This window comes from Sturnira hondurensis, unplaced genomic scaffold, assembly GCF_014824575.4.
Source record: "Sturnira hondurensis isolate 20B ecotype Veracruz unplaced genomic scaffold, ASM1482457v3 Scaffold0020237, whole genome shotgun sequence".
NCBI lineage: Eukaryota > Metazoa > Chordata > Mammalia > Chiroptera > Phyllostomidae > Sturnira > Sturnira hondurensis.
The window spans coordinates 10,251,606-10,276,603 of record NW_028092868.1 but is presented as its reverse complement, the minus strand read 5'-3'; the positions used below and the strand labels follow the sequence as shown (position 1 = coordinate 10,276,603).

General features: G+C 46.4%; 1 protein-coding gene across 1 annotated transcript in view; it reads left to right on the top strand.

The window, feature by feature from the left end:
* The window catches only part of DNER (delta/notch like EGF repeat containing), a 252,432-nt gene extending 227,719 nt beyond the window's left edge, over nt 1-24,713 (top strand). The window contains exons 10-13 of the mRNA XM_037029229.1: nt 773-886; nt 11,038-11,169; nt 18,260-18,506; nt 23,689-24,713. Coding sequence (XP_036885124.1) covers nt 773-886; nt 11,038-11,169; nt 18,260-18,506; nt 23,689-23,800 — 605 coding nt within the window. The 3' untranslated portion in view covers nt 23,801-24,713. The remainder of the gene's footprint in view (nt 1-772; nt 887-11,037; nt 11,170-18,259; nt 18,507-23,688) is intronic.
* Nucleotides 24,714-24,998: the final 285 nt, after the last annotated feature.

The window sequence follows — 24,998 nt, the reverse complement described above, 5'->3', positions numbered from 1 at the left end:
GATCCTCCCTTGGTCTGCAAGTATAGTGTGAGGTCTGGAGTGTGGTGCGTGCTACAGGGTAACTTTGTAAGTGGGAAACCGACCAGGTCTTTGGGTCTGAGATCCCAGGGGCTCCCTCTCACTCCTGCAGTTTTCCAGGGAGCTGGGGCTCATTTCAAGATCTGAATCCCAGTCTTTACCTTCAGGATGGATGCTGTGCATTAGCTACGTTGTTATCTTCTGAAGGCTGCCTGTCTGTTTTCTCTTTCTTTGGAGGCTTAGAAGGCATTTGTGCGTGATAAATGTGATCTTTTAGGCTTTTGACGTTTGTGTTCCCCAGGCTTTGGGACATGTGGTCAGAGAACATACAGATGGAAGATTTATTTATGGTGGGGCCTGTGAGCGGGGACTGAAGGTTTTGTTTTCTCATGAAGTGTTTCTTTAAAATGATCTAAAGTCAAGAGTGGACATGTGCTCACACACACCCTGACACACGCACATACATGCATGCATGCACCAACACACAGATGCACACACACATGCAGGCACACACTAATGCGCAGATGCACACACATGCACACGCTGGCATGCAGATGATGCATACACATGTACGTGCTGACACATGCACACATGCACACACGGACACACGCACACACACACGAACACACAGAGATGCATGCATCACCAGAAATCTGCCTCCCCACCGCTCCAGGAGGTTCAAACACTTGGCTCCAAGGCCGTGGGAGCTGCAGGTTCCTCAGTGACACCCCTTTTGTGTCTCTTCTCTCCACAGGGACACACTGTGAGTTGTACAAGGACCCCTGCGCTAATGTCAGCTGTCTGAATGGAGGCACCTGCGACAGTGAAGGCCTGAATGGCACCTGTGTCTGCACACCAGGGTTTGCAGGCAAGTGACCCAGGAACTGAGTTTTCACATTTACCGCAAAATCCCCGAGACTGCTGCTCTTAAAACACCCAGGAACCTCTCTGCAGTGCGCAAGTGGGCAGTGCTGAGAGGAAGGTCTGTTTGAAAACAGTCCACTGCTTGTCGTTCAACGAGGCTCTTCTGAAATCAGCGTTTGTAGGTAGGCATGCTGAGCAGCAGTGTGGTGGGGTTTCAGGGCTGCAGCTTTGAACCACAAGGAATGATCTATTATGGGAGCACCTGGAAGGTGTGTGTCACTAGGAGAAGGCGGAGGAAAGATCATGTGTCCTCTGTAGCCGCTGCAGTCAGCCACCACATGTATTTTCACTCAAAGAGAGAAGTGAGTGGATTTGGGAAAATAAAAAGAGATGGTGCTGGAGGTGAGAGGCACCGGGGGACGCTCCAGGTTCGGGGTTGGTTGTGAGTGAAAGTAGGGATGCTACAGGTGTGGGGAGAGAAAATGGCCCCAGGGGAAAGCAGGTGGGGAGGACAAGGACCCGTTCAAAAAGAGCCTTGGTGGCCATGCAGCTCTGAGTAGGAAGAGTTGGTTCTGATTAGGGATTCCCCCCTGACCCAGGCTCCTTCTAAATCACTTCTTACGGGCTTTTGGGAGTTCACAAATCCCTGAAAACGGATGTGAAATGTTATGTGCAGGTGTACCTGCCAAGGGGAGGCTCTCAAGTCTTCATCAGGTTCTCAGAAGGAACCATGGACCACTGGGGCAGAAAGAGATTCCATCCTTTGCTTTGCCAACAGACCCCAGGAGGCCCGAAACGTACAGTGTAGGACGTGCCTCTGTTTTCAGAGCTTCGCTCAACCTACAAAAGCACCAGAGTCACCCTGGGTTGCAAGTTGCAAGAGGCTGACCTATAAGGAGCCCGTGGAAGCAGATGGGTATTTAAGCTGCAGGAAATCATGTTGTCATTGGCCGGAGAGCAACGCGTGCCCCCTCCCTGCCCTGCTAAGCCACTGTGGCCACCTCCCAAGCCCTGGAGAGTGTCCCAGTGCCTCGGTCCCCAGCCCATCTGTGGGGAGCCTCATGCAAGCTTCCCGGGAAGATGCCAGCAGTGAGGATGTAGGAGAAGCAACTTCTGGTTGTGTTCCTGTGTATCTGTGTCACATCCTGTGTTTTCCTTTCGGGTTTTCCTGGGACTGAGGATGGGGTCACTCCAGAAAATCATCTGCAGATGGTTTTGTTTTGCTGACTGGCTTATAAACACCCAGGCAGCTATACTTCTTAGTGGATGCGAAAATAATATTGGAGAAGCATCCTATTTTTTCCAGACATTGTTATCCCACAAATAACCAAAAGCACGGAAGGAAAATCAGAAGATACTGTGCTATGGGAAAAAACTCCACCACTTACAACTGCACTACTAGGGGACACAGGATCGTAACCACTGGTGACATCTTTCACACTATGCACATGCACTTGAACATAAAAGGAATCATATTGCACTTGAACATAAAGGGAATCATATTGCAATGACTATTTTTTGTATGTACATCTCATGTACTTACCTGATTTTTCTTTGAGCTGATTTCCGAGGAATGGAATCATGGAGTCCCGGAGAATACTTACCTGTACTGTTCCCTGGGAAAAACCAGAGTAGCTATGCTCCCTCCTACCCAGCACGCCCAGCATCTACGTCCCCATCTTCAGACGAGTTCTGAGGATCCTCACCCTGGTGGCCAAAAGTGCCTTGAAGTGTTGTTTGACTTTGTGGGTCTTTGATTCCCAGTGAGGCTGAATACTTTTAACATATGTTTATGGGTGTTTGTGTCTCTTCTTCCCTGAACTTCCTATTCTTGTTAATCTTCATTTTTGATTTGAAATAGCCCTTCATAATAAGTATATTACATTTTATCTGCCATCAGTGACAAATATATTCACACTGTCATTTGCTTTTTAAATGTATATGAAGTGTTCATTTTGTTTCTCATAGATCACATTTAAACTTATGTAATTAAATCTTGACATTTTTTCTTCTTTTATGCCAGAAGGATTCTGTATGTCAAGAGTTTATAAATATTTTTTCTATATTATTCCAATCATGTCTGAGCTAACTGTGTGCATGCAAATATTTAATCCATTTGAAATTTACCTCTGCATCTTATGGGAAATAAAAGGCAATCTCTTTTCCAGAATATTTAGCAAACCTCCAAGTACCTACTCAGCATTTGCTCCTGGATGTCTGTCAAAGACGCCTCAAACTTACAGATTTTCTTCTCCTTTCCTTCTTTTAAATATTTGCTCGCTCATTGCATGGTATTACTGCCACCTCAAGCTGCTCTAAACAGAAACTGGGGGATGAGTTGGTTTCCGCCTCTCCTTGCCCTCCCCCCATCCAGCCTCCAAGGAGCCCTAAAACCTCCCGGGCAGACGCTCTCAGTTCTTTCTCGGGCACCACAGGCTGCGTCCACCTCCCACCTGCACTAGGTCAGCCCTTCCTCATGCCCGCCCCCTTCATCCCTGATACACCATTGATACTGTGGAGCCATGAAAATCTGATGTTGTTGCTCCCTGCTTAAAAATTGCCTATTGGCATTTCATTGTTTTTAAGAAAAAGGTCAGAGTCCTTCACTTGGTCATCAAGACCTGGGTGATCCGGGCCCATTCAGCCTTTCCAGTTTTGTACTGGGCCCTCCTGTCTGCCTGATTCCTGAACCCCCCATGTCAGGCTCTGCTTGGCAATGTTCTCCCCTTCCTTCTCCTGCCTCCAGTCCCCTCTGCTCCCCCATGCCCCATCCCCTGACCCCTAGGCGTTTCTTCTTGCTCCTCGTCCTGGTCACAGGGAACCAGAGGACATGTCCACTGAAGTAGGTTCCAAAATCACACTGGTGTTTGAAAGCGATAGGTGTCTATTTGTATTCAACCCTGATGATCTTTCGGACTGTAGAGGACCGTAGGATAATTCCAGAAGTTTTTTCGAGAGTCGTGCTCTTCTTGTTTCTTACAGAGCACTGGTCCCCTGAGATGCTTTGGGGGAAAAGTGTCTGTGGCCAAATGAATTTGGGACACGGTACCTGTCATGTGCCATTTCATAAGGGATGTCTGTGCGCTAAGGCTCTGAGAGGTCTTACAGTAAAGAAACTTATTTTCCAAATATACTTAATTATAGACCATCTTCTGAAAACTAGTATTTCATGGGAGAGGCTGATAAAATATTATCCACCACCATGGAGGAACAGCGGGGCCTCTGCCCTCTGAACTTCTGCTTTGGAACCGAGTATTCTTTCTTTATTCCTGAGGTTTGGCAGAACTTACTCTTGGCCAGTGATTAAGTGCTCAAAAGCTCCCCCAATGATCGAGTGGAGTGAATCGGGCAAATCATTATACGAGGTCTGTCTGGAAAAAGTTACTACAGTGAGAATGGTTTGCTTGACATTGATGTCGCCCGGCAGCCAAGGAGCTGGGACTGGAGTGCACATGTGTGAACAGTGTCAACTTCACTGTACCAGTCAGTGGGGGTGGGAGATGCCTTGGAGTGAGATTGTGTGTTGTGAGGTCTGTCACATTCAAAACGACTGAGTGAGTAGAGCAATGAATGTATGTCAAAGTGTACACAAGCTTGAACATTCCTCCGTGGAAACTATTCGGATGAGTCAGAAGGCCACAGGTATGGGAAACTGGTGATTGGCAGCTCATTACAACAATGTGCCCACTCAAGTATCACCTCCTGTGAAAAGTTTTTTTTTGGCAAAACATCAAGTCACCCAGGTGACTCAGTCCCCCATACAGCCCGGATCTGGTACCCTGTGACTGCTGGCTTTTCCCAAAACTGAAATCACCTTTGAAAGGGAAGAGATTTCAGACCATTGATGAGATTCAGGAAAATACGACAGGGCAGCTGATGGCCATTGGGAGAACTGTGTGAGGTCCCAAGGTGGCTACTTTGAAGGGGGCTGAGGCATCACTGTCCTGTGTACAGAGTTTCTTGTATCTTGTATCTTCTTCAGTAAATGTCTCTATTTTAAAATGTTGCGTGGCTGGATACTTTCGGGACAGACCTTGTATAATTAGGTACTCAATCCAATGTCACATTCGCCTTCTGAGACTTGCCTTGGCAGTCTGGGTTTATGTTGTTCTTCTCTTTCTAGCATCTTCAGATGGGCCCTTACATGACTGATTTTCCTAATTTCTAATATGTATTTTTTTGTCCTATAAATTATCCCCTGAATACTTCTTTGGCTGTGTCCCACAAATTTCAAGGTTGTATTTTCATTTTTATTTAATTCAGTGTTTTTGTTTATTTATTTGTTTTTAGATCCCTTGAGGGTTTTTTTTGTTCTTTGATCCATGGATTACCTGTCAATGTGTCAAATAGTTGGGGCATTTTCCCCTGGCACCTTCGGGCATTTCTGCAGCACCGAGTCTGAGATGCGAGAGGCAGAAAGAAGCCTCGGCTGCTCCACACCGTGTTCCTTGGGTGCTGAGGTTCCTGGCCAGTCTGACCCCCGCCCCCCGACCTCTCATAATCTTCTCCTGTTTGTTTTACACACAACATCCAGGGTTTTTGCTTGTGCATAGTGGGTGGGAGAGGGAAACTATTCCATCTTTTTGGAAGCCATGTTCTACCTTTTCCCCATCACTCCAGCTGTTTTTAGATTTTTTTCTTTCACTGCTGGCTTTTAGCAAATTGATTATGATGTGTCTCAATGTGATTTTGTTGGTGTTTATTCTGCCTGGGGTTTGTTGCACTTCTTGGATCTGGTTTTATAGTTTTCATCAACTGGAAAATTTTTAGCCATTATTCTACCCCCTTCCCCCTGTCCCGGGACTCTTATTACATTTGTGTCAGACTGTGTCAGGTTGCACAACAGGTCACTGAGTTCTGTTCAGCTGTAAAGCGTTTTTTTTTTCCTGACCTTCAGTTTGTCTAGTTTCTACTGCTCTGTTTTCAAGTTTACCAATCTTTTGTTGTGCAGCACCTAATTTATTAATATCAGTCTGTATTATTTTGTTTTTAATTTAATACCGTATGTTTATATATAGAAATCCCATTCAGTTCTTTTTTATATCTTCCTTTTTACTGTTATTTTTTTAAGATTTTATTTATTTACTTTTAGAGAGAGGGGGAGGGAGAGAGAAAAAGGGAAAGAAACATTAATGTGTGGTTGCCTCTTGTGCACCCCCTACTGGGAACCTGGCCTGCAAACCAGGTGTGTGCCCTACTGGGAATCGAACTGGGGACCCTTTGGTTTGCAGGCTGGCACTCAATCCACTGAGCCACACCCGCCAGGGCCCTTTATTTTTCTGTGTTTTCCTTTACATTTTGAGCAAATTCCTTGTTTACTCACTATCATCCGTGACTTCCAGATTCCAGCTTTTGAACTGATTTTTCTTTGGCTTATGGGTTACGTGTGTCTGCTTCTTTGCAGATCTAATAATTTTTGTTGGATGCTAGTCATTGTTAGTTGCTGTCGAGTGACTGGATTTAATGTCTTTCTTTTCAAAGTGTTGGGCTCTTTGTGTGTGTGTGTGTGTGTGTGTGTGTGTGTGTTTGTGTATGTGTGGCAGGTAGGTAAGTTGCTTGCCAACCTGACTGATCCTTTCGTGGTTTACTGTTTCATTTTGGGAAATGAGTCTGTGGTAGCTTTTACCTAGGGGACAGTCAGAGCTTACTGCTAAGGTGAGTGCACGGGCTGATCAGTAAAACATCTGCACTTGGACTTGGGAGAGTGTGAATCCCCCCGAGTCCTCTGTGAGCTTCGGGAACCGTTCACCCTTCCTGTTGTTTGGGAGGCCTGCAGAGTTTCACTAGCTCACACACAACACTGCGTGACAAACTCAGGGGGCTGGGCGCGTTTCTGATGCTCTTTTTCTGGGTGGCTCTGTGTTCTGTGGTAGTCTGTCCTCAACATTCCAGCTATCGTGGCCCCCCAAAACACAGTTCTCCGAGGCTCAGTGGAGCCGTTGTTTTCTCATTTAGCTCCAGGCAGAAAGCCAGGGGGCTGGAGGCACTCGGCTGATTTGTTTCCCCTCTCTCGGCAGTCACAGTCACGCTCTGCCTGTTGTCCAATGTCTTAAAAGGACTTTTCAGAAATACATATCTCATCCGCTTGTCTGGTTTTTTTCTAGTGGGAGAGCAAGAGGTTCCAGTTTCTCCGTCAGGGTACGAGAAGTTCCAAATACTTTTTACAGATTCATTTCATCTGGAGTAAAATGCTTGTCAGGTATGAAGGCGCAGTTAGAGCCCCCAGTCCAGGGACTGGCACATAGCAGTCATATATTTAATATGACAATTGTATTATGATTGTGATGATTTTCACTGATATCGTTCAGCGTGGGCCCTGTTAACGTAATGATTGACTATCAGCAGTGACTTCTGCTTTTTTGATTTTGTTCATTTTAATTTACCTGAAGAAAGCTTAGAGAGTTACACATATACTTGTAAATTTGCATAAATACTACCAAATTTGATGCCTATCAGACATATTGCCTCTTAGAAAGTAGTAGATTGAAAATCGATGGAAAGGATTTAAAGTTCAGACTCCGATTTCCAGCCTTAGTCAAGGAGAAATTTCATTCTGTATTCTCTTTACAAATGTTAGTCAAGCACAACCGTGATTTAAAAGTAATCGATTTTTCTCCAGCCCAGATTTTTTCAAAAAGTAAGCAAGTCAATGCAAAAGTCATCTGGCTCAAGCTAGTGAAAGCATAAAATTTATTAAGTCAGTTATGAGTAAAAAAAAATGATGACATGCTATATTAAGAACTTTTCTAGTAAAAGAAGCTAGAATACACAGTGCCTGGAGTTGGAACAGTGGCTTGCTGAAATGCATAAAAATACGTACCATTATTAATATGGGGGAATGTAAATGAACCCAGACTTGCTCTTCATAATTCAAAATAAGTCTCCAAATACCTCGCTTAAGACTGACGGCGAGAAACGTGACCTCTGTAACAGAGAGGAGGGCGGTCCTCTTCGGGAGCCGTCTGGTTGAAATGGTTCCTCTGTGGCTCCACCAACAGCATCATTCCATACGCCCACCACCAGCACGGGACACAGTGAAGGCGTCAAGTTGAGAGCCAGCTGGGGGATGACCGATTCAAGTCGGAGCACAGGACTGTCAGTCTGCAAGGCAGGCCGTCCGAGTACATCTAAAGGCATCTGAGAACTGTGCATCCCTTTAGGCTTCTCCCAGAGCACATATGCCATGAAAATAGCTGCAGACTTTTTGGGCCCCTGCCTGGCATGGAGTTAATATTGTTAACTGATGTCATCTGATCCCCAGTATGGCTCTAAGAACACGGTGAGGGTGAAAGTCAGGCTAGAATAGGTTTGGGACTCTCTCTGGGTTTTAGATATTCGATAAATGTCTATCGAATGAGTTCATCCTATTTTCTCCTGCCATTCTCTATACCTACCAAATCCTTACAATCTACAGACAATTTGGGGGGCCTTGGCCTTCTCCTGACTATGTTAGAGATGGTTAGAGATCCAAGAAGCAGTGCATACACTAGGGTGGTTCTGGACCCAGAATTTGGCATTGACCTCCCTGAGGAAACTCCAGGCCTGAGCAGCGTTGGACGGACTGGGGCCCAGCTCTGGGCCTGCCCATCATGGGAGGGATCAGAAGGGGCCAGTCAGGTCATTTTGTGGCAGTTGTTGCAAAGACAACAGGGCATCTTAATTGAGAATATTCAGTATTCCAATTGCCACCTAACGAAAGCTGTTCTTTAGTAAATGCCTCAGCTAAGGTTGTCTTCCTAAACGGTTGGAAAGTAGCACAGATGTGTATCTATTTGTCAAGGCCCTTGATTTCATCCTTTTAACATTGCTCAGTACGGTCTTGTTTATGTCTCTTCCTCTGGTCTACCATGTAATGCCATTTGTCATGGGTTAGTCTCACTCAGAGCGATTGCTCCATCAATAGCAAGACAGCCCTTGAAATAGGCAAGAGGCAACCAAGCCCATGTCTTTTCTGTTGGTGTAAATGACTTGTATTTACCGCAGGGAACACATTTACTTACAGACACTACTGAATTGTAGTTAACCTAGTAGGACCTACAAGTAGTAAATGTTTTGTTTGACAGATTTTACTTAAAAAGTGAGAGAGTCAGATGCCAGGTAGGAAAGGAGTGGGAAATGAAACGGACGTGAAATACGTTAGATTCTTCCTCTAAAGTGGTCTGCGGTGACATATGGTGGCTTTATAAACATGAGCAAAACCAGTAGCAGGCAGAAAGGCACTTCAATGCTAATTAAGGAAGCCTGGGAGTAATTACCCAAGTGTACACTGAAACATTGCCTTCAGAAATGGACAAAATATTTGATTTTGCTCCTGTCCTTTAGTCTACAACTATAGTAGTGCTAGGAGGTTTTTTAAATCACATTTTACATTTATCTAAGCAAGCAGAGACATATTTCCAAAGATTTTTTTTCTCACTTTCAAACTTTGAAGAGAGATCGCCTCCCGAAGTATCCTTGTTCATTCAGCTTTGACGAGATGGCTATAAATGTCCGAAGTGTGCCCATTTTGTATCGACTCATTGTATGACTTTTAATTCACACGGAGATGGCTTTGTTCTTGTCACTTTGAATAACAGGCTGTAGCCTGTAAATTGGTGTTTGAATCACAGTGATACCTTCTCATGCTCTGGTTTGTAAGTTTAAACCAGGCGCTCCCTCGTGGGGGCCAAGGGTGCCCCAGAATGTCGGGTCCAGGCAGGGTCAAGACTCCAGGTCACAGTTCTTGTTCCTAAGGAAGGACACACTGGAGGGGTCGTGAACCTCCCTCAAGACCACCATTTCCCAGGGAAGGTAGTGTGCAACCCAGACTTCACCAGTGTCCCTCCTTATGGCCTGGTGCCTTCCTGAGTGGTCGGTCCAGTCCCTCTCAGCGGCGCATCCAGAAATTTGGAAAGTGGAGTAGGTTTTCCTGACTGACTCAATCTAGGCACACAGCTGTGCCCTAGGAATATCCAGAAAATAGTCAAATGTCCAGACTCACATGCAAACACTTGGTTGCAAGATAATCACAAAGTCCGAGTATTGAGCTGAGACGTTAGAAAAATAAGAAGATTCAGCTGACTCAATGCAGAACAAAATAGAGTTCCTTAATGAAATTAGGAACCTGAATTTGCTTTCCCGATAAATTTGGAAGGTTTGTTCAGACATTGGAGTCGGCTTCAGTTAATTAGTTCAGTTGATTAAAGAAAATTCTCTCTCTTTTTTTTTTACCAGTGCTATTTTTCTAAGCAGTTTTATTTAATTAAAGATCCTTTCTCTGGAATTTTGGGAGAGCTCTGCACTTTATACAAACAGCAAATGGGGCTCCATTGCTGGAGATCGTGAGCCCAGGCTCAGGCCTTTGCTTTTCCCTGCCTGCCTGTCTGGGTGACAGGGCTGCTGGCGCAGCTGATGGTCTTGTTATCCGTGAGGAGAGAGATACCCAGTTGAGAGACTTTTCTCCTTGCCTGGGTTCTTGTCTTGCCCGCAAGACGTGAATTCAAGTGAGAGACAAATACATACAGTGGAAATGAGATATAGCAAGTTTATTTATGAAACATACAACCACAAAGCTGCCAGCAGACACCCATGAAGTTGTTAGTAAGTCTGTTAGTATGTTTGTTCCTATACTTGAGCCGAGGCTACACGTAAGTACTTAACTAATCTAGGTACATGGATTACTGGGGTTCAGGGGTTATATACATGAGCTAGCTTCTGAGGGTACCCCTCCTTCTCCCCCTTCTAAATCTTGGGAACACTGTGCAGCTACAAAGGCTTTCTTTCTCAGTAAAGGCTCTTTGTTCTAGTTAATGACACTGTTGCCAAGGCCTTCTTTCCCACCATCGCCCCCCTCTTCCTGCCGTGTAATTCTTTCTCACTTGTGACCCTCAGGTAGTAACATTGTTACAGAAGCCCTCTTTTCTCAGCGTAGGCTCAAGGCCTCCCCTCTCCTCCTGCACTGTTTTGCTTGCAATGCTAGGGACACCCAGCAATCGTATCAAACCGAGCTCAGGTCTGCTGGGGTAGTCGGAGAGACATGTCTTCCTTTTGCCTCTAGCCTCCATTTCTCATTTCTCCGTTAGATTGTGATGGCGAGGGCCCCGCCTTTACTTCCCCTCTGGTCACTCTTTCCTAGCTTCCACCTAACAGCCTCACCTCCTCTTTTCTTTATCTTAGGCGAAGAGTGTGACATTGACATCAATGAATGTGACAGTAACCCCTGCCATCACGCTGGGACCTGCCTGGACCAGCCCAATGGTTACACCTGCCACTGCCCACACGGCTGGGTGGGAGCCAACTGTGAAATCCGTAAGTACTTCTGCCTCTTAGCCACTGTTAGTTAACCTCCCGTTTTCAGTCACCAAGAAGGGGATGCGGACAAGCTGCCAGCATCAGGGCCACGAGGCCCGGGCATCACCTGAGTCACCAGGCCTCCGGAGCCCCAGGATGCCACTCTTGCTCACACCTGCTGCTGCTCTCACTCCTTCCTGAGTCTGAATTCGACCTTTGCTTGGGGGTGTGGAGGTGCAGGTGTCACCAGAGGTCAAGGCCACTGAGGCAGCCAAAAATGTGCTCCGCGGAGACGCGTTAGAATCAGAGCACAAAATAGAGTCTCTGTGTTAAAAATGCAAAAACAAAGCGAAAACCAAAACCAAAACCACCACCAAATGTGAAGTCACTTTGCCTTTATGTCTTCGAGTGTCTTCAAATGCATTAGGCTCCCTTAGCTGCCCGGAGAAAAGTCCAGTGAGGATGAGCAGGAGCGAAAACCCAAACCACGACGTTCTGAGTGGCTCAGAGCTGAGTGCGCTGTAGGGAGGGACCCGCAGAAGTTTGCAGTGTAGCGGTGGGGATTTTATACAGTAACATAACGTGTCCACTAGGACTGGAGTGAAAAGGAGAACTGACAAGGGTTCCGGGTTTCCACTCCTTTGTAAACTGATGGAAATTCAACTTTCGAATGGGCTTTCTTCTTATTTAAATTAGTCAGGGCAGTTGGATCTTCCCTGAAAGCTCTCCACCCTGGGCCTCTCACCCCACCCCCTACTCATCATCTGCTAAAGACAGCTCACCTGCTGGTGAGTTTGGAAGGCAGCAAATACTCGGGCAGAGGCCTGCCTGCCTGTCTGTCTGCTGACCTGTCCATCTCCTTCCTGAGCAGGCCTCTCTGCTGCCTATGGTCATCCAGGCTGAGTGTTTCAGCAGCAGGACCCTCACGGGCAGTCCTCACAGCCTCTATCTGAATGGCCAGTTCTTAGTGTGTGTCTGAGGTGGGGGGCTCAGTGTGAGGAGGCTCTGCTCTTCCCAGTGGTGGACCACATTCTCCAGCTTGACCAATAGTGAAGGTACCATCGGGACTCTTATCTGCTCACTCTCTGTTCTTGCTCCTGGCTCTGAGCTTGAAAGAGAAAGAAAGTAATTATTTTTATGCCCTTCCTTCAACCTCCCCAAACGCTCCTAAACAGAATGGTCTTAGGATGGGACCAACTGTCCTTGCTGAAGATGGGTGAGAAACACTCTTGTTGAAGAGAGAGACAGGAGATCCAACAATGAGAATGCTAAGGGCTGGAATTTGGGGTGGGGTGTGAACTTGGGTGTGCTGGGGTCTTCGGTGGAAGGGATCACACACTGGGTCAGCAGGCCCTTCTTACCCTGGCCATGGTGCTTGTCCCATGGCCACACTTAGCTGTGCAGAGCCTCAGTGTACTTATCCATAAAATGGGACCAGTTTTCATCCCGAAATTTGGTAATTCCATGAAATGACTATTTTTGCAACTTGGGGCAGAATAATATTACTTTTAAATTTTAATTGTAAAGATAAATACATAGGAGAGTATGGATAAGAAGTCAAGAACACACAGGACGTAAAATCTAAATCTGACTTCCTCCGATGGTAATACAGGCAAAACATACACAAGTAACAAAAAGGATGGAAGTTGGCTTCCTATTCTAGCTCCATCATATTCTAGTTTATGTGACCCATACCAACACATTTACCCGCTGGAACCTTGTTTTCTCCTTTGTCAAGTGGTGATAGGAAGGTTGCTGTGAGGATGAGAGGAGGCAAATGCGTGCTTATTTCTGCTATGCAGTAGGCACTCAATGAATGCTCATTGCCCTTTCTCTAATTCTATTCTATTGTCACTCTTGTGCCAGAAGCTATTTCGGGGGGGATTGCACCCTTTGCCATCATCTTTTTAGGTGATGCGTGTGCAGGGCATGGGCCATCCTGAGCATCCGAGGGCGGTGGGCCCAGCACACGTGTTGCTCCACACGTGGTCTCTGTGTTCGCCTAGAAGAGCTCTCTCCACTTGGTGAGCCCATTTGCATCTCTCCATTCAGCCAACGTGTTAAAATAAATGTCATCATAGGTTAGGTGCTGTGGGTTCCACTGCTGGGTGCTTCACCTTTGACCTGAGTGTAACAATGGAGAACACGTGTGGGAGGTTTGCGATGACATGTAGCTGGAGCTGGTGGCCAGTGTCTGCCACAGATGGAAGACATCCAAGAACCAGGATGCAAGCAGAGTCTGGCATGTCGGTGGGCGGGGAGGGAGAGAGGCCTGCAGCCCTGATGAGCCATGGACCCAGGGAGGTCTCTTTCTAACCCTGAGCATCTGGGAGTCTCTGAAGTGGCCAGGAGCCAAGAAGAGGGTGCCTGGGTGGTACAGGTTCCGGTTGGTAGATCTCAGCAGGAAAGCTCAGGCGTGCACATAGAAGAGAGGGAGCCAAGGCCCCCGCAGCTGTGTGGCCTGGTCGGCCGCTGAGTTGTCAAAGGCAGTGACGGAGCACCCCCGGCCTGACCTCGGCCTCCAGAGGCCACTCGCTCGCCTCCCTTCCTTCCTCCCTCTCCTTGGTCCTACTTTCCCTTTAGCCACATGGTCCTACTTTCTCTTCCTTGAACGGGTCAAGTTTATTGCTGCCTGCGGGGTCTTTGCCTGGGCTGTTCCTTATGCTGGGAACACTCTTCCCTTGGATTTTAGCACGGCTGTCTTAACCTCAGCATCCAGGTCTCTGCTTGAGTTCATGCCCACCCTGAACACTGAGACCTCACGGTGAAGGGCACTGCGTGTGAAAATGAACCAACCCTTCCACAGCCGCCACCGCAGACTCTGCCACCTCAGTAGGATTTACACGCAGATTAATACCAATTTAGTGGTTCCATCTTGAGGGCTACCTCCTGTGCCCAGTATTCATCTTAATAATAAATGTGTCTTAGAAATTTGCCCCAGTAGAGGTACTGTCTGGCCCCGAATCAGTAAAAAGAAGCAGAAATCAAGCAGACCGTACTGATTTATCAAAACCATCAACAAAATTGATCCAGCATGACCCCAAAATGATCTTTCAAATACCTGTATTGTTCAGACCATAAGACGCACCTAGGCTTTAGAGGGGGAAAATAGGAAAAAAATTTTGAAGCCAAAATGTGGAAAATATGTAATAACATAAATAACATAGTATTTCACCAATGTGAATGTAAACAACTCAACAGCAGCATTAACAACCATTATTCCTCCCAAATTTGGGGGAGGGAGTGCGTCTTATAGTTCGAAAAATACGGTAGTTCTGGTGTTTATATATTCTGAGGCAACTAAAAACCCTAAATTCTGAAAATTAACCGAACAACCCTGGTGAAATCTTAATTTTCTGTCACTCATTCTTACAACCTTGGGACTGATCACATTTTAACAAATTTTTTGCCTTCCTGGAACCAAGGTCTAAAAATCAAAGTTCCCATGAATTTTGACACAGCGGTGTTGAATGTCATCAGTGTAAGTGCCACAAGATTCACGCAGAGTCACTGTCAATCTTGCCGACGGGCCGTTGGCAAGTTATAGACACTAAGCAGTTGAATCTGTGGTTAAACTATTGAATTATTGATATTCTGCTGGTGAGAAATAGAGTAGGCTATCTTGGATTCATGCACTCAATGAATAAAAATGTTAAATGTGAAAGCCCTTTGGGAAACACAAAACCTCAAACAAATTGAGGTTTTAACCCAAATTAACCCAAAACATGAAGGATCCCTCGGACCTGTAAGTGTGACACTTTTTCCTGAGCAGTTGGTGTGCATGTGTTTCTTCTGGTCACACACTTGCCAGGGCCACTGAGGTCATCCCTTCCAGCACGGGCGGGTGCACGCTTCTTCCCTGAGCCACGCTGTAGCCGATGTAGTCAATGATTCATGCACGGAGACTCCCAGGATGCGGCTGAGTGATGACTTACGAGGCGCGCCCCCGGGCCAGCAGACGGCAGCTGCAGCCACCTGGTGCAAGTGTGTTTGCTGCCTCGGCCCAAGTGTTGGATTTGTTCAGATCCAGCCTGGCTACTAACCTGACCAGCCTGTGAAGCAGCCACCTTCCCTGGTCAGAGCGATTTTAGACGAGGGTAAGGTGGGAGAAGCAAAAGGCGAGGCAGGTGGAGAGCGAGGAAAGCCGAGGTTTTAGGAGGCATTTTGAGAACGCTTCCCCCAAAGGCCAAGCAGCTTGGAAAGCAGAGTTTTGGAAAACAGAGCAGACGGTCAGCAACACAAGCAGTTCAGGCAGCTCATGAGGCCGGGGCCAACGTGCTGAGTGCAAAGGCCAGCAGTGCAGTTGTCTTTATGCCGTAGCAGCCTGGTGGTTGTGTACTCCCTGTGTGTGCACGATATGATGTGTGAGCTATTCAGGTGAGGCTGGGCACCAACCCTGAGATTCCATAACTCCCGTGGCCCTGCTGTGGCAATCAGATCCGAGCCCTCCACCAAGTTGGAGCAGAAGACGGCCCTGGCTGCCTTTCTGTTGATGCTAACTGGCGGTCGGAGAGACTCTGTGAGTGTTGGACTCCAGCCTACGACTGGATTTTTCAGAGGATGTCGAAATACTTGGAAATCAAGTGAGTCACGCTTCTCTTTCAGCCAGAAAAATGAGTTGTCTCTCTCCATGTGCACCAGATAATGCCAAATGAAATGACTGCCGATTTGGGCATTGAGTCTCGGTTCTAGTTTCACAAAACACCTTCTCTCTTCCATTACATCCATTTCTTCGCAGCGATTTTTGTTGGTCCATCTGCCTGCGTGTGAGCTGGCACAGATGGAGGCCTGGATGCCCATTAATGGTCAGTCTCATGGCTCTGTGAGCTCCGTGGGCTCTGTGAGCCAGACTAGACTTCAGGCAAAACCAGACTTCCAGGGCGAGTGCTGGTGAAACGCTCAGCAGTCAGCAGATCTGGATGCAGCCTCAGAAGTCATGTCAGTTGTCCCGTCCCTCTCAAACTCTCAGGAGCCATCCAGGCTTGGGGCATGGGCTGTGGTTCTACCCGGCGTCTAGGAGAGGGGTCTGCATGCCTGGGTCCTTGTGCTCATCTGCAGACTATAATGTTTCGAGGTAAAGAAGAGCAGATTCTCGGATTCCATGGTCACTGAAGATGTCGCAAAGATGGGGCTGTGAGAGCCCAGAGGTTGCAAATACTCTCACCTAGATGCAACCATGAGAAGAATCTGGAGGATTTCCCAGGAAGACAGGCCCATTCCTAGTCCCCTCCCACCCCACACCCGCCCCCGAATCCCATTCTCAGGCACCCGGAGTCCTAACGTGGAAGCGATGGCCTGGAGGTGATGGTGGTGGGGTGAGCAGAGAAGACAGCGTTTTTTTCCGCATGAGGCAACTTCTCTCACATCTTGCCTAGTCTTTTTCATTTTCACAGCTGTCTTTCAAGTCCTAGTCACGTCATCCAGAGCATTCCATTTGCGTGCAGGTCCGTAAACAGGGCCTGTGCCAGACACGGAGATCACACTCTGTGATCTGCTGCACGGACAGGCTGATGCCTTTAGGAAGGGCCCAGGGCAATGCTGGGGAAGCCTCAGCTCGGGGCCTGTGCCTCAGCGTCCCCGGCCACCTCTCTTCACCCTTTCATCTTCCACCACCAGGGGGCTCCTCTGTAGGGACCACCCACCACACACCTGGTGGTGGACTTTCTTAGGTTCGCAAGCGTGTTTTCTAACTTACGTTTACAGCAAGCCCTTGGGGTATGTGTTGCTCCTTTTTATCTCATAAATGAAGAAACTGAGGCTCAGGGAGGTCAAGTGAGGGTCCCAGCCAGGACTGAAAGCAAGGTTGGTGTGATCCCAGGGCCCTCACTCCTGCCGCTCGTTACCCTGGAGGATAATCCGATGGGTGCTTTCTTCAAATACTTTACTGATTACTTTTTTCATTAACATGAAAGAAATGCACCATTTTTAAAAAGCTGGAAAATGTCTGAGGGGTGTGAAGAAGGAAATGAAAATCTCTTGTAAGTCTGCCTTCCTTGGCGGGAGGCAGAGGCCAAGATCTTGGGTCAAGACTTGCATTGGACAGAATTACCCAGGAAGCGGCATCGGGCTCCTCGGCCGCCTCTGTCGAGCAGGGAGAGAGAATATCCCATCTTCTGGCAGTTGTGACGATTAAGGGCGACGATTGCAAGGAGCCTTGTCCCTCGTCAGAAAACAGCGAATGTGGATTCTTATCGCCACTGCATTCTTCTGAGTTTGTCAGTGGCAGACGGGTGTTTGAACCCTGTGTGTGTCTGTGCTTCACAGCCAGGTCCCGCCTGGAAACCAACCGCCTTTAATTCTCTTGCTGTTGGATGAGCACCTCCCCACCTTGCTGAAGAGTCAAATATTTAGGTTGTTCCCCGCCTTTTTACTTTTATTAATTGTTTTGTTCATTTGGGGATGAAGAGAGAGAATGGGAGTGGGTACTCTAGCTATATCTGCAATATTTTAGTACTTGAAAAAAAAAAACCCACTAAAGCAAATCTCCCAAAAGATGAACATTTATTAGCTTTGGTGAGTACATGGGTGTGTGGGCCTGTTTTCTGAACATTTTCTAAATGTGTTGTAAGAGTTGATAATTTAACATTTAAAAATCACGAGGCTGAGACAAACATCTTTATATACAGGGCTTTGCACTCTTATGTGACAAATTCCCCAGCATAAATTCTAAACATGGAAACTTTTGGATACGAGAGCCCACTTTTTGTTTCCACATCCGCATCGTGTATCAGCTTTTTGCAGCCCTCGTTTCTGTACCCTTGTCAATTGTGGTTATCAAAAATTTCAAGTCATGTTTGGGAACTGATAGAGGAATTGCATTTAAAGAATAAGTGTGAAGCTAAACAATGTTCTTTGTGTATTTCTTTGATGGGTTCCTTTTACATCCTTTGCCCATTTTCTATGGCGTGTTCATGGTTTCTCTTAATGATTTGTCATAGGTCCTTATGTATTAAGGATATTAGCCCTGGATCTGGAAAATTCATAGAAAATCAACCTTCCCAGTCTGGATGGTCCTTAAATTTTAAGTTACCCATGCAGGGACAGGAGAGACCTTCCCGGGTCCGAGGCCACAGCTCGTTTCCAGCCACGGGCTTGATTTTGCTTTCAGACCTGCAGTGGAAGTCCGGGCACACGGCGGAGAGTCTGACCAACATGCCCCGGCACTCCCTCTACATCATCATCGGGGCCCTGTGCGTCGCCTTCATCCTGATGCTGATCATCCTGATCGTGGGCATCTGCCGCATCAGCCGCATCGAGTACCAGGGCTCCTCCAGGCCGGCCTACGAGGGGTTCTACAACTGCCGCAGCATCGACAGTGAGCTCAGCAACGCCATCGCCTCCATCCGCCACGCCAGGTGGGCCGCTGCGCGTGCAGGAGGGGCCACAGGGCAGGCTGCTTTCCCACTGGCCTCTCGGGACCAGAGTTGCGTTGTAAATAGCACTTTACACCCACGAGGGAGGCGTCACGGAGAAACGCCCAGCTTCACGGTACTGTTGCACCTGTTGAGTTTTGTTGGGGGACAGATGATGAGGTTGCTTTATAAGCAAAACTCTTCTCATTTGCTGCTAGCTTTCTGTGTCCACTGGATACAGTCACTCATTAATGTGCGTTCGCCTGGGCTATAAAATGTTCGATTCTTAATATTCACTGTGTGTGAATCATTTCTAGATGATTTCCTCTTTTGGGATGTCTTGAGCTGTGTTGGTCTTCAAACAGTCAGTGTAGATCTAGATTATTTCATGTGATTTAAGGGGTTCCTTTCAAAATGGCGAACAGCTACCCTTTCTCGGTTGGAGTTTGTGTTCTATGAGCCAGGTCTTTTTCTGGAAGAAAGACTCTCAGAGGGACAGTAGCTGGTGTGATGTCACAGCAGGGCTGTGAGTTTGGGCGTCTGAGACACTTCACGGAGCCCAGCTACCCCATTACCTGCCTCTGGGTTTTAGGTTATTTAGCCTTCCACAGTCCAGTGTCCTCTGGTGTGGAAAGGGATAGCTCCACCTCCTAAGAGAGTTATGAGAATCAAATGACCAATAATAAAGGATTGTGTAAACAGATACTTCTCCAAATCTATCATAACACTAAGAAAATCAGCTAATCTAACATTTTGTTGACTTTTTCAAAGAATATTTATTACAAAACAATGGTGATACTGCATGGTAAAGAACACCATCTTTTTTTTTTAAGTAATAAAACAAGATAAAGCACACAATTCAGAAAGCTAGTGTGCTATAGTAAAAATGCACAGAGCTTGGCATCTTAAACTTGAGGCTCAAGGGATCTCTTCCCTGTGTTAGTGGGGTTGTCGCAGATTGGTATCGATCAAGATACAAGCAGATCCATCTTCCATCTGAATGGCATGGAAGCACAGAAGTTCAGAAGCTTTGTTGGCTTCAAAAGGACACCCCCGAGGCCAACACTCAGATCTTACAGTGATCTGGCCAGGCCAGTGGAAGCAAAAGCCAGACCCCGGCTTCCAGGCGGAGGAGTCAGTTGGCAGACACAGAACATCTGCCCCGGCACCTGCACGAGCCCACCCTTCCAACTATGAGTGAGAGGAGTTCCACCTTCCCCAAGTCAGGCCCGACACGGCTGCCTGTCACTGCCTCCTACCTTTAAGACTCAACTCAGCAACACAGCTTTCAGGAGGCCCTGAGACCAGCTCCTGCAAATCTCGTCTTAATTGTTTACTCAATTCATTTTTCCACATCCTGTTTATAAAGAGCAGTGGCTTTTTTATTACTTTAACTGCGATGGGTCCTGGCACGTAGCAGACCTTACTAGAATGGGAAGCTTTACTCAGCTTTGGTCTGAAATGGATGGAAGGTCTTGGTGAGTGGTTGGTGGAGGATGCCTTCCTCTGCCCAGGAGAGAGATTCATCCCAGAGCCCTAGCTTGGTGAGTAAGTGGCACCAGCCTGTAGGAGGCCTGGCAGTGTCCAGAAATCAGTGGATGAGAGATCAAAGATGTGAAAAGGAGGGGAGAATAGACAAGTTTATTCATTGTTCAAGAGTCTCCAGAGGGGTGCTGGAGCAACCTAAGTGCCTATCAGCAAATGAATGGATCAGAAAACTATGGTACATTTACACAATGGAATACTATGCCGCAGAAAGAAAGGAGGAGCTCCTACCCTTTGTGACAGCATGGGTGGAACTGGAGAGTATTATGCTGAGTGAAATAAGCCAGGAAAATACCATAAGGAATGCCATTTGTCTTTTGTACCAGGTGAAAGACAAATACCATATGATCTCACTGATAAGTGGAACCTAATCAACAAAACAAACAAGCAAGCAAAATATAACCAGAGACATAAAATTAAGAACAAACTGACAGTAACCAGAGGGGAGGTAGGAGGGGATAATAGGGGGAAAAGGGGGAAGGGTTTTCAGGAACAAGTATAAAGGACACATGGACCAAACCAAAGGGGGTAGGATCAAAGATGAGAAGTGGGGATGGCTGAGGTGGGGGGGGGGGAGTGGAAGGAGGAAAATGGAGACAACTGTATTTGAACAACAATAAAAAATGTGAAAAAAAATTAGTTTCACAGCATAAAATGCCCCAAATGGTTAAAAAAAAAAAGAGCCCTCAGAGAGGTTTTGTGTACCCGGAAGTAGCAGAATCTATGGCTTTATACCGAGGTGTACTGGGAGACCTGAGACATCGGATTCTCCCACCCTGAGAAAGGTCTCTAGCTGAGTAAGATCCTTTTGACTTCAAGAGGAAGAATATTTTATTGCAGCCTCAGACCAATTTAAAATGGATCCTTCTGGGATTCCTGCTTATATGGCCCACCGGGAAGATATTCACTGAGTAGTCTTGGAAGGAAAGGATAAACTTGAAAGCATTTGCAAACCTGGTTCTTATTTGGTGCCGATTTTTATCAAGAATATTTACTGCAGAATTCCTAACCAACAAGCTCCTACATGCACCAGTGACTGCAGATAAAGCCATTGAAGTGAAAACAGTACCTCCCCACATATCTGGGAACATGCCCATCTAAAGGTTTATTCAGTTACAGCCTGCGGTTTCTGCACCGTGGCTTTCTAGAGGCCTGGGCTGGGTCTTTGGCTGGTTGGCCCTTTTTGCTCTCTTTTCCTGGAAACTTTGGAAAGGCACTGACAAAACAGAATGCTTTTGATATTACCCTCTTGCTTGTTTTCAGCAGCGGCCTGTACTTAAAGTTCATTTCATGGCCTGCCTCCCTGCTGCTAGCCTGGAGGTGACATTGGACCGGCATGATACAGCTCAGCAGCCACACAGGACAACTGAGTGGGTCGTCTGCAACATTCGAGACTGAGCAAGGGTGTGATGACTCTGAGGTCAGCAGTCGGCTGGTGCTGCTGCTGGACTGAGAAGGAGCTCCTCGCTCTTGTCCTAAGAGTCATCTGTTCTGTAGCTGCTTTGCTTCCCCTCCGGATGGAGAGCGTTTGCATTTGGCTGGAGCGACACCATGACTCTCCAAGTATTGGAGCTGAGACCACAGTGGGTTGCTCACTGCTCCGCCAGCTGTGAATGCCTGATCGCAGAAAGCAAAGGACACAGTCCCGTTTTCTCAAATAGCATCTCCCAACTTGGGCCTTTTCCCAGGTCCCACCCACCTGCCACTCTTTGTGGTGGTGTTCGAGCTGCTGACTTTCAGGGGAGTGTGAACTAGAAGAATGTCCACTCTGGGATCTGCCTTCTGACTGGTTGCAGTTATCTTTTGTTGGTTTGGTGAAATAAGGCATACCATACTCGTCACCAAATGGGATGTCTGAGATGTCAGTCACACGGGTACTATTGCCGCCGTGACTCAGTTAGTGCTTCCATGATGGTTAACGCAGCCAGAACTGTGCTAACTCCTCTGGAGAGGGGGACAGACTCCAGCTTTTGTCTACGGCTTCAAAATATTACGCTCCTTGGGCCCTGGAGTCTCCAGGCCTCTGTGCCTACTCAGTCCTGCCATTGTAGCAGCAGAGGCATTATGAATGGACACAGCTGTGTTCCAATAAAGCTTTATTTAAAAAACAGGCAACAGCTGCAATTGGCTTGTGGGCTAGAGAGTGCTAACCTCTGGTCCACATTACACTTTTCTATAGCTTCAAAAATGTTTATACAATTAAAATTAATTGTTAATATTCTTGGTGGTATCTTCTTACCAATGTACCTGGCTATTTTATGAGAAATAGATTGTCCAAATATTTGCACCTTAAAGTGCCCTCAGAAAATTTCAGACTTGGAAGAAAGACCCTGTTGGCTTTTACACGGGTGTACCTTTTTGGAGCCTCAGATTATGCCGGCCTCACTCAATTTAGATACACAGACCGTGGACTGGACACATTTATGCATGCACAGTCCCAGCCCCTGTTAAAAGGCATCGCCTTTTAAATAGGATTTTATTGAAGGCTTTTTAACATTGCAATAATAGCTGTGGTTTCTCGGCAGAATGCTTTAACTTTTTATTTCTGCATTTCGCCTTGTGTCCATCTGACATGGTTTATGCCTACGTGCTTCCGAAGGCCAGTAAACCTTGAGTGAATGGGAATACGAGACCGGAGAGTATTTAAAAATTAAAGATCCCATGAAAAATGCAATGTTTCTCATTCCCCACTCGATTCTACTTTTCATCTCTGTACGTGAGAAGACAGACTTTTCAAGACGTGGAGGAAATTAATAGGAAAGAGGGAGGTGAGATGTAAGCCATGGGCAATGCACCCCTTGATGTCCTAAGGTGCTCACCCTAGCACCCTTTTTAAAATTTTAGCTTCTCTTAAAATTTCTTTTTAATGGGACCCAGTGGACTTGAAACAGTTAAGAATGTTGTCTCTAAAAGGCAGGAGGGGTGGTGGGTTAGTGTAAAAGATTGTTTCAATCCCATTGCACACCAGGGGCTTGTAGGGAAGGTGAGATATACAAATATGCAAATCTGTTGGGTTGGGACAATGGCTCTATGCTCAGAGCAGAAACAGCGGTGTGTGTTCAGTGGGTGTTGCGGCGTAATAGGTGGGTAGGACTGGGTGGCACATTCTGTGGACAAGTACTTTATTTGAAGTCATTTCCTCCTTTGTCCCTTCCCCTTGTCTTGGGGCTCCAGGTGACTGTGAGTCTCCACAGCCCTGCCACCAGTCCCGCGGGGTGCTGTCTGTCTAGCGTCCAGGGAAGACCACCCTGCCACTGTGCATGCCAGCTCTGTGCCAAATGTCAAGTAAACTTGCCTCTCCAAGGCCTTCTGGGTCTCAAAGGAAAAAGACGAATTAATACCCATTCTTCTAAATCCTGTTGTAGAGGTGCCAGGCCTGACTGCTTTGCCGAGATTTAACCTACCGGCTTCAACATTAATTCTGACTCTACCTTTGGTGAAATCCACTTCTTGCCTCCTGCACTGAAGACTAATATTTGTACTCATTCAGTGTTACCGTGAGGAAGTCTGTCCTTGCTAGAGAATATATTTTTGTAGTTCCATTTGATTCTTGAACATAAGTTATTCCTTCCATTTGCCTTTAATAGGCCTTGAGGTGCAATACTTATCTAACCAGAGTCTTTTCTCCCTGTGACTTCAGGTTTGGAAAGAAATCCCGGCCCGCGATGTACGATGTGACCCCCATCGCCTATGAGGACTACAGCCCTGATGACAAACCCTTGGTCACACTGATTAAAACAAAAGATTTGTAATCATTTTTGGGGATTATTTTTCAAAAAGATGGGATACTACTACACTCATCGAAATATTTTTAAGAAAATAAAAAGCTTAAGAAATTTAAAATATTATAGCTGCTCAAGAGTTTTCGGTAGAATACGGAAGAACTAATTTTTCTGCAGCTTTTAGTTTGGAAAAAAATATTTTACAAACACAATTTGAGAAGTCCATAGACTACGTTTTCATGTTCCTTTAGCTCTCTAAATCGTATGCTTTGACCAGTGTGTGGTCTTTTCATGGTAGATGCTGTCATGACACCCAGATTAATTTCTGGGGTGCTTCCAGAATAAGTCTAATCAAGGAGAAGTTTCTAGTTGACATGTGAGTGCCGGCTTTCTGAGTAGAGTTAGGAAACACGTAGAGTGTGACGCATAGCACAGTGTACCCGCTACTTAAAAAAGAAGTCTGAGATGTTTGTTTCGTGAAAAAGAAACTAGTTACCTTTGCTATTCCTAACCTGAATGAAATTAGCCTTTGCCTTATTCTGTGCATGGGTAAGTAACTTATTTCTGCACTGTTTCGTTGAACTTTGTGGAAACATTCTCTTGAGTTTGTTTTTGTCATTTTTGTAATGGTTGTCAAGCTAGGCCTTGACAACGTACGTACATCGTGGGAGGGCCTAGTCAGGCGAATTATGATCGAGTTGGATCTATATTTTGTTTAAAGAGTCAAGTTTTTTTTTTATTGTGAGTAAATTAAAGTTACGTTGAGTTGTCTGTTGCTAAGAGGTAGTAAATGCAAGGGCTGTGGGTCCCTTCTGTAGTATTTCCCATAGTGCATCTTTATTTATATCCAGGACATTTTCGTGGCTGTATTTGATTGATATGTGCTTCTTCTGGTTCTTGCTAATTTCAAAGAATATTGAATAAATGTTACCAAGTCAAGGAAGCCCTTGTCTCTCATTCTTTTCAAATGGTAACAAATGCTTTGGATTTGGTATTGATCGTCCAAGAAACTGTCCTGCTGTGTTTCCACTTCAAATATTCCAAAGAGAACATTTCTGTGGCTGCCGGAGCCATTCCCGGGGCCTTCCAGACCCTTCCTGACCTCCTTATTGTCAGTGAACCATCCCTACCTTCTCATAAACGGGAAGGCTGGGAAGCGAAGAACAAGAATTCTTATCTTCACTTTTGCAGCGGAATTTGCCAGTGAAATGCAGCACCTGTGACTCCT